The sequence below is a fragment of the Arachis ipaensis genome, chromosome B2 (assembly GCF_059453495.1).
Source record: "Arachis ipaensis isolate K30076 ecotype BB chromosome B2, ASM5945349v1, whole genome shotgun sequence".
Classification (NCBI taxonomy): domain Eukaryota; kingdom Viridiplantae; phylum Streptophyta; class Magnoliopsida; order Fabales; family Fabaceae; genus Arachis; species Arachis ipaensis.
Window position 1 is genome coordinate 2447452 of NC_142437.1, and position 10072 is coordinate 2457523.

The 10072-nt window shown below is 33.2% G+C and overlaps 1 protein-coding gene across 3 annotated transcripts; it reads right to left on the reverse strand.

Moving 5' to 3' along the window:
* Window positions 1-4695: 4695 nt before the first annotated feature.
* LOC107621808 (putative disease resistance RPP13-like protein 1) lies at window positions 4696-10066 on the reverse strand. Of its 3 annotated transcripts, XM_088504520.1 has the most exons (4): window positions 8734-10066; window positions 6119-8643; window positions 5583-5650; window positions 4696-5018 (listed from the first exon to the last, which is right to left on the reverse strand). In XM_088504520.1, exons 1-2 carry the CDS (start codon window positions 9896-9898, stop codon window positions 6137-6139), a joined length of 3672 nt encoding a protein of 1223 aa, XP_088360646.1. In that variant the 5' UTR covers window positions 9899-10066; the 3' UTR covers window positions 4696-5018; window positions 5583-5650; window positions 6119-6136. The 3 variants fall into 3 exon arrangements, with proteins under 3 accessions (XP_088360646.1, XP_020970343.1, XP_088360645.1); XM_021114684.2 differs by having other exon boundaries at window positions 6119-10065; XM_088504519.1 differs by lacking the exon at window positions 4696-5018 and having other exon boundaries at window positions 5026-5650; window positions 6119-10066.
* Between the last annotated feature and the right edge of the window lie 6 nt (window positions 10067-10072).

Consider the following 10072-nt stretch of genomic DNA (forward strand, 5'->3'; position numbering starts at 1 on the left):
TAAACTAAAAATCTAACTCTATACTAATTAATACATACATGTTTTGCCACTTCTAAAACTGCATAAGGAAAGGAGCAAAGTTCAAGAATATAAATGGGCTCCTTATATAGGGTTTTCTTTTCATGAGTGTGAGTGCTTTTTCATGGAAAAATAAAAGAGAAAAAATTCTAAACATCTGACAATTATTTCAAAAGACAATAAAGTCCTCAAAAAAAAAAAAAAACTTCCCTTTGTCAATATTTTTTATTGATATTAATGGAATAAGCCTACATGATATATTAAACTATTGATTTATCTATTAAAAACAAACTAAGATTAACAAATTCTTTTTTGTTGAGAGTCTCATTGTTTTTTAAGGATAATTATCAAGATTTTTAATTTTTTATTTTATTTTTTATTATCTTTTTTAAACATATTAGCTAAATAATTTACTCTGTAAAACCAAAAAATATTAGTAATTTTTAAATTATTTTTACTTATAAAAATTAAATAGAGGATATAATAGTGATTAACGTGTTATGTAAGTATGTTTTAAAGAGAGATCATTAATAGAGAGACTAACCACTCTCATATTTTTTTTGTTTGGATGAAACCTCAGTCGAAGAAATTATCAAAGATCAAAGATTGAATTGGGTATTCACTCAAAAATAAAAAAAAGTTAGAATTGATAATTTTTTTTTAAAAAAGCTATTGAGACCAACATTATTTAGTTTGTTAATATTAACTAATTTTTAGTTTTTAATCACAAAAATAATATTTTTTAAAAATATAGAATAATATTTATAATTAAAAATTTATGATTTAAAATCTAAAATTTATGATAAATACAATAATTTTCAAAAATTAAATGATGTTCTCTGAAAAAGAATAACTCCCTAGTCCTAAGATTTTGCAAATAGTGGAATATGCCGAGAAAAAATGGACTCCCTTGATAGGATAAATTATATAAATAAAATAAAGTGAATTTAATATTATCCAATAAATTACTCTAAATAAGATTTTTTTTTTGGTGACTTAAATAAGATTTGGTTAGATTACATCTAATATTTTTGAATATAGTCGATGTCAGAATTAAATTAGTGATCAAATTGGTCATATTATTAATTTATTAATTTAATTGATAAATTACTGATTGAATTAGTTGACTCGGTCTTACATAAATAAAAACATATAAAATAGTGAAAAATTTAAAATTAAAATTTTAAATAAATATCCTTATTAATATTTTAAAAATTATAACCAACAAATTATAATTCGGTTATTATTAAATAATTATATAAAATTCTAGTATTTTTATAATAAAGATCTTTAATTTTACTTTTATATTAAAGTAATTATTTTTTATTTTAATAACTAACTGATTAGTTTATATTTATTATATTTTTTATTTATACATGTTTAGTAATATTTATTGTTATATTAATAATTATGAATAATAAAAAATATAATTAATTTAAATATACGAGAGTATAAAATTAAAATAATATTTAACAAAAGTATTGTGTGTGTTTACTATATAATTAATAAGGGTTAAGTACGATTTTGGTCTCTAAGGTAGAGGCTGAAAATTTTTTGTTTCCAACCTTTTTTTTTTGTATTTGAATTCGTCTCTAAAGTTTAACTTAGTTTTAAAATTGTCGTTTGAACCAAAATTTCCTTCTCCTTCTTCACCAAAATCCTCATTTTCTATTCTTCTTCTCCATCATAACATCATCTCTTCTTCATCAAAGCATCATCAACAACAACAATGAAACAATGTAATAAACATAAAAAAGCAGAAACAAAAATGAAAAATAAATCTGTATAATCTCCATCACTATCTCTCTCAACTCTAAAGAACAACAACAATAAAAGAAACAGAAGCATAAGCAACCAAAAGCACCAACAATGACAATGGATAATGGAATCAGAATCAGAAGCAGAAAAACCATAGAAGTAGAATGGAATTAGAATCAACATCAATAATAGAATCAGAATAAAAAATAATGTAATTAACAAAATCCACAAATTCACAAATAAAAAAATTCAACAATATAATTAACAGAAGAAACAGAAAAATCAACAATATATTAACAAAATCAAAAAATTAGAAGCAGAATTGGAACCCTAGAGAGGATGAGCGGCGAGGACGCGAAGCATAGCGGTGGGTGACGAGGAGTAGTTGCGACTGGCGAGGAGCAGCAACGACTAACGAGCAAGAGAAGAGGAGGAGCAGAAACGGCAAGCAGTACGCGACGTCCACCCTTACAGATTTGCTGGCGTTGATGTCGAACACGGCGTCGACGTCCGTCCGTCCCTTGACCTTCCTCGTCCCCCTTCTTGGTCTTCCCCTATGCCCTTCCCCCTTCTTCTTCTTCCCCTCTCCTTTCCTCGTGTTCTTTTTTTATTTTTTATTTTATAATTTTTTATTAGAATAATTTAGTCAAAAATTTTAAGATTTAGGTCAAAAGGACGATTTTAAAATTAAGTTAAAATTTAGAGACGATTTTGTATGCAACAAAATGTTGAGAATGAAAAAATTTTTCGATCTATACTTTAGGAACCAAAATTATACTTAACCCAATTAATAACTAACATATAAAATACCAAGGGTCAGCACAAGTAACAAAGAGGACCTTGAATTGAACCATATTTTGGTCAATTTTGATAAGAGTCCTGCTAGGGAGCCAATGGACGTACAATTTACAAATAAACATCTTTCTAAAAGCTTAAATTGATTTTTGGGTTCACCAAACATCGAACTCTTGACCTTTCGGATCTAGAGTTCTAATACCATGTCATGATACCACTCATCCCAAAAGTTTTAGCTAATGAAAAAAGATAACACTAATGGTTATATCTCTAATACTCCCTAAATTTTCATTGTACAATTCCATTGGCTCCTCGTACTTTCCCTTTTGATAAATAATTGTTGCGGCCCAAAAAAGACAGAGGCAACCAAATCCCATTCAAAACAACTGGCTAATATAAACAAAATCAATTTAATTGTAAACACATCCTTGTGGAAGAGTGAAAGAAAGTTAGGATCGATAATTTGGCAAATAGTTAACTAAGCATATAACAGATGGACCTCTTTTATAAATGAAATTTATTATTGGTGGTAATTTGGCGAAAAAAGTTATGATCAGCAATTTGACAAATAGTTAATAGATGGACCTCTTTGATAAATGAAATTTATTGTTGGCCGTTGGTAGAAATGTTTTAAATCCAAGTGAAAGAGTGAAAGAAAGTTAGGATAAGTGGAATTTACCGTCTTTGATAAATGAAATTTATTGTTGGTGGTTGGTAGAAATGTTTAATTAAATCCAAGTGGAAGAATGAAAGAAAGTTAGGATCAACAATTTGGCAAATACTTAACAAATGGACCTCTTTGATAAATGAAATTTATTGTTGGTGGTTAGTAGAAATGTTTTAAATTCAAGTGAAAGAGTGAAACAAAGTTAGGATCCACAATTTGGCAAATAGTTAAGTATGGAGATAAAAGATGGATCTCTTTGATAAATGGAATTTATTGTTTTCCTTAAAAGGAAAGTTCCAATTAAGATAGGTGTATTTTTCCTCCGAATCTCCAATTTTTCACCTTCTCAAGTCTTCCAATCTTGCATCTAAGTTTGCGACGAAAATTTTTGCTGTATTCTAAGATTTCTTTCTCAGGGAGAGACTCGCGTTGTTGCAGGCGATTGCCAACTCAACATCACCGTGGACTGTTCCAATGGTTCCGTCGTCGGCCAGTACTTCATTGTCAGTACTTCATTGTCAGGTACTTGGTGAAGACCATAACATAAAAGTCACTAATGGTTTTTCTTCCAAAGATGACTGTTATAACTAGAAAAATTATATATTTATAATTAGTACTTGTAATTTATTAAAAATATTTGTAACTCTCATTTAGTTTAGATTTGAATTTGTTGGACTTGTTAGGAGATTATTTCTGAAATTTATAATAAAGTAGCTTTTTAGAACAAGATAGGTTGGGTAGATTCATGTTTTATACAAAATTAGATGGAATAATATTGGTAAATTTCAAATTCCATTAATAATAATAGGTAAGGTTTGTATTCACAAAATATCTCAGAAAAAATGAGTAGATATACAAAATATTTGTAATGCTCAATATCATAGTTTATTTTGGACCTTGACATAATTTAGAGTTAGGAAATAACCAACATAAGTGCGTCTATTTTTTTAAATTATTTTATGTCATTTGCATTTACAATTTTAAACAGATGCGCACAAACTCTAAGAGTCTAAGCAAAAGAAATAATTGATTTTTTAGACAAAAAAAAAACATAGGTTTATATTTTCACAAATGAAAAAACTTGTATTACTAACAATGGAAGTTACTTTATTTTTTTGCCACATTACATATAAGTGGAAACTCAGGTGCAGTTGACTTTCATGTGAAGTTGATAGTTGGGAGCTATTAAATGATTTGACTGATTTAACTAAATTTTCAGACTCTCAACTATCAATTACATATATGTTTCAAGGGATTACGAAAGCTGTTGCACCTACCTTTGACTAGAAGTTAATTAATTTAACTGCTTTTCATGCATGGTAAAATGTAGATTATCATAGCTTTAACATATAAGTAACATTACTTCAACTAGGTTCAATAATGATGTTAATCATCATGATGCTTTTGAATTGTAAATTTAACAAAAAAAAAAAAAAGCCTACAATTCAAGTTTGCTATAACCCTTGCATTAGATATCGAAACTCATTTGTTTAGCATGTTGGTTCAAAGTTAAAAAATGATTGCTATTGATAACCAAACAACCAGCTATGGTTCCCATCTTTGAAGCAAAGCATTGAATTGAATAATCCAAGCAAGTCCACATGTAGTGTGGATATGATACAAATCAGTCATTAATTTAAACTAGTGTAGATACCAATTAACATGGAAGCTGAAATCACAAAACACTACTGCTTCCCAACACATTAATCCACTTTACATCTCCATATATATATATAGATATACATGTGCAATGAAATCTCGAACATCTGTGCACTTTTACCTGAAAATGATGGAAAAAACAGTATGAAAAAAATTGTTAAATTATTTTGAAGCTTCACTTTCCATTCTAGCCAAGACAATAAGCTTTGTTTTCTTCTAGTCCATCACTCAAAGTCGCAAACCAAAACATGTTATATTGTAAAAAAGCTTTAAAAGAAGATTAAAGAATAGAAGAAAATGAAACAAGGAAACCATATCAAATGTCCTTACTGTTTGGCGAAAGTTTTAATTTTACCTCAAATATTTTTAAGGGATTTCAATTTATCTCTCTGTTAAAGTTATGAATGAATGACAGTAAATAGAATCATAACAAAAGATACAATTTATAGATTCCAAAAACAGTTAAAGAATCAAATTTAAGTTACTACATGGCAATACAAATTAGTTCAGCATTAAGTCATAAACATCAAATAGCGGCAAAGGCAGAAACACAATTTTACCATTAACTGCATATAACTAATAACTAATTTCCTCTAAAATCAAGCTTTCATAACATTTTTCTTTTTCCCAACAGAACAGGAAAAGTAAATTCTAGAATGGAATGAAGTGGAGTAAATTGACCAACCTGAAGCTCAAACCTTGTAAAAGATGAAATCTCCGCCATTCGGGGACTTTTACTTCATTACAATCTACCTGCAGAAGATGGATGAAACAGAAGATTTCAATATCTATTTATGGATAACAGTGACATTTTTTGAGAATAACAGAGGATATTTCTTTTGAGTACAAGTACAAATTGAGAGATTTCCAACGAATGAAATAAAAAAGAATGCAAATTTTGTTGTTGGCGAATCAGATTATGAGTCCAACTAGTTAATAATATGTAAAGAAAGAGAGAACTATTTTCTTTTGAGGAAAAGGAAATTTAGGAAAAGTCTAGGGGGGCCAGCAATTTTATTGCATTTTGGCCAGCATGTAACCAGCAGAGAAAGGTGAGCCATTGGATGAAATCTCTCACCAATCTCACACCATCAAATCATCATTGATGGCTAGTTGATGGCTACCAATCACAAATGTTACTGGCCCCCTAGCATTGCTCGGAAATTTATACATGTATAATTGAATTGTGGTGGCATGAGAATCGTGAAGTTAGATGATTACCTCTTCAGAAATCTCCATTCAGAACATTTGTTCTCCATTGACTTTAATGGTGGGGATGTGGGAAAATTTAGGCCAAATTTGTTGATGCTTGTTCCTGCAGTGTTCTCCCAGCAAATGACAGTGATAAACTTTAAGTAGCAAGAGAGAGGGAGGCAGCCTTTCTCCTTCCATATTCTCCAGCTTCCAACAGTACGAAATGTGCAATTGTCGAAGAGAGGTGAGGTGAAGAAGCTTGTTGCACTCCAATGTCTCCAGATTATGGAAGCGCCATATCACAAGAGTGGTAAGGGAGGGAAGGTGAGGCAGCGAACCCATCTCTGGGTATGACTTTATGCTCTTACACCAAGAACCATTAATAATAAGACGAGTGAGGGCGTGCAAGTTGGCCATCCATGAAAGATCCCTCATTTGTTCCTCGCAAATTCCCACTTCAAGTAGTTTCAAGTTAGGTGGCAAACCACCCTCTGGCAACCTGCAAATGTTTGGGCAATACATGTGGAGAGAGTGTAAACTTGGGAGTAGACTATTCATGTCACGTGGTAATGCCTCCAACTTGGAGCATTCTATGAGGCTTAGATGAGTCAAGTTGGGTGCAGCCTGTCCTTCTCCTGCTAATGACACTAATTTGTTGCAGAAAGCAATGGAGAGACGTTGAAGAGCAGCGTATGGTGCCTCTGACATTGACACTGATTCCAGATTCCTACACCAAAATATCTCGAGATTCTTGAGATTGGGAAAGGCATCCAACAACAACGAGGTCAGTGAATCACAGCTGTCAAATATATACAGGCCTACCAAATCATACTTCTGCTGTTGTTGAAGAAGTTGCAGTTTTCTGCATTTTATGATTCTCAGATTTTGCAGAGATTTAGATGGTGGCTCTGACATTGAAATTGATTCCAGATTTGAACATCCTTTTATCTCGAGAACTTTGAGACTGGGAAAGGCATCCAACGAGAACGAGATCGAGATCAGTGATGAACACTCTGAGATTTCAATTTCTTGGACGCAACTTAGATGGTTGATGCTCATCATTGCCTTACTTGCAGCCTCCACCATAGATTCACAACCTCTGAATGATAAAGTATCCCCAGAAAGTAGCATCTCTAGACACCTTCGGTTGTCATCTTGTAGTATTTTCAGTTTGCGAACTTTTGAAACATTCATTGAGGAAGAAACAATTCTCATTAATACATGACTGAGCATATCTCCCTTTAACATTGGACAATCTGTTATTAGAAGACTCTTAAGGTGAGGAAAAGCTTTTGAGTCAGGTAAGTGCCACTCCTCCCAACATGGCATGTTATAAAATTCCAAACTCTCCAACAAGGGAAAAGGAGGAGCAATATGCAAAGAAGGGTCACCAATACCCTTGTAAAACTCCATGTCAACACACTTCAGCTGACCAAAACCTTGAATGCGCAGGGCCTTAAGAGATGGCAACTGTCCAAGTGAAGGCAGCATGCAGCAATTGTTGCAAGACTCTAGAGATACACGTGTCATAATGTTGTAAGAACAGTGCCCCAACCAATCTGGAAATATTGTACCCCTGTATCCCCTTATTCTCAACTCTTTCAAGCCATTGTGCGGTTCCAAGCTGTGGAGTATCTCTCTCTCAGTTTGTGTATTCGAAACCATATCACCACCTGAAGACCACTCCAAGTATAATTTGCTGATGAGATTCTTGTTTATCATTCTTGCATTCTCTGCTTCTTTCACGTCCACAATATTCTCCAACTTCCTAATCTTAAATGAACCTTGAAGATTTGAGAGCCCTCCTAATTCCTCCATTCCATTGTCTTTGTGCTTGCCCACCACAAAGTAATCTAAAATAGGCATGTGTTTCAATTTACTTATTCCTCTAGGCATTTCTTCCAAAGAAGTTGCCCTAAGATCAAGATGCTGTAAATTCACAAGATTATGCATGCCACTGGGCAACATGGTCAGCATAGTACATCCATTCAATATTAATGTTTGCAGATTATACAAGTTGCACAATGATTCTGGCAACCTGTTAATGTCAGTCCAAGAGAGATTCAAATAGCGTAGATGAATCAATTCACCTATTGAATCAGGTAATACATCAAGTTTATGAAAGGATAAAACTCGCAAGCATATAAACTTAGATGCTACACTTTCCATGCTAAAGAAATCATTGATATACAACGATGTCCTCAAAGATTCAAACTTCGCATTGGAGTTAAAGAATTTTGAGATTGGATGATCTAACCTTCCATGTGGGAAATATGACAAATGGCGAGTGAGAACCTTATTCTTTTCTTGTTCACCAAGCTCTTCTATTCTATAATAGAAATCTCCAGCAAGGAATATTGCCAAGTCATGCAAGAGATCATGCATCACAAATCTCTTAAAATAATACTTACTTGGTTTAAAAAACAATCTGGAAGCTAATTCTTCAAAATATTTGCAACCAACTTCTTCAAAACTCTCTCCTCTATTTGGTAGCCTTAAAAGATCTTCGGCCATCCACAGCAAAATTAATTCATCTTTACCGAAAGGATAATCTTTCGGAAACAGTGCACAATAAACAAAACAAGGCTTCAAATGTGCAGGAAGGTGAAAGTAACTAATTAACAATGCTGGAATAATCTTACTATCATTTGTAGAAAATCTCCAAATTTCACTCCTTAAGATTTTTTCCCATTCCTCAGCATCATGCCTTCTGCACAAGCAACCAAGTGTTTCTGCTGCTAATGGCAAACCGTCACACTTCCTCGCAATCCTTTTGCCTATTCCTTCTAGTGTTGGGCTCCCATTTGATTCTGGAAAAGAAGCATTGGCAGCAAACACCGACCAGCAATAGTCTTCTGATAATGGATTGAGATAGTGAGGGTGGTAATTTGTTTGGACAACTGAACCAACATCTTCCTTGCGAGTAGTTAGAAGAATAGTACTTCCCTTAACCCCATATTGAAAAGGGGCTAGAAAATCCTTCCATTGATGATGATCATTACTCCAAACATCATCCAAAACAACAAAGAACTTCTTTTCAGACAATTCTTTCTTCAAAGCATCTTGAATTGAATTGAAGCTATCAAGATCCTGAGTATTTGTAGAGATCTCTTTTACAATATTCTTTGTAGTCTCAACAATATTGAAGTTTTCCGAAACGCAAACCCATGCTTTCCGATCAAATCCCACCATCAACTCTGCATTATTGTACATCCATTGAGCCAAAGTAGTTTTACCAACACCACCCATGCCAACAATAGAGATCACAGACAGGTGATTCTCATTGTTGTCATTCAGCATCTTGATTAAGGCCTTCTGGTCATCCTCCCTGCCATACACATCCCCTTTTACAAGAGAAGTGGATGGAGTTTTCCAGGAGAAGCTAGCAGTGGAAATCTTTTCAAGCCCAAGCTTTCCTTTGCGTTTCTCAAGATCTTCTATCCTTCTAACCACCCTTTCTATCTCATTCACCATCTGCCTATCTTCAGAATTGAAGATTCTACCCAAGAGAGTGACCTTTTGAGTTGCAGCTTTGGTGCAGATGCGGTCCAGCAAGTCATCAGCAGTGTAAAGAGCATCTCGGAGACAGTTGAGCCACTCCTTCACATCATGGTTATCCAGTTGCTTGAGCTCTGCATCATCAACAAGAGCTCCAGCATCCATGAGAGCATTCCTCAGCCTCTCAACCAAGTCAGAGCTAAGCTTCTTGCCCGCAACCAAGTTGACAGCATCAGCAGAAATGAGCCTGTCCAAGACAACATTAATGAAGCCAGACAGAAAAGCTCCACCAACAAGAACTCCAGCCATGATCTCAAACAAGATCAAAGTATTCAAATTTTAAGAATAGAAGGAAAGAAATATGCTTAAAGTTTCCAGAATAGAAGGAAAGAACAATTCTTTGCAATTGCAAGTTAGGAACAAGACGTGGTATTAATCTCTGAGATAACTTAATTTAAAACAGTGGAGTAACTTTTCATTTTT

Excerpts from the sequence above, each read along its gene's own strand:
- LOC107621808 (XM_021114684.2), bottom strand. The coding sequence starts at position 9,898 with ATGGCTGGAGTTCTTGTTGGTGGAGCTTTTCTGTCTGGCTTCATTAAT.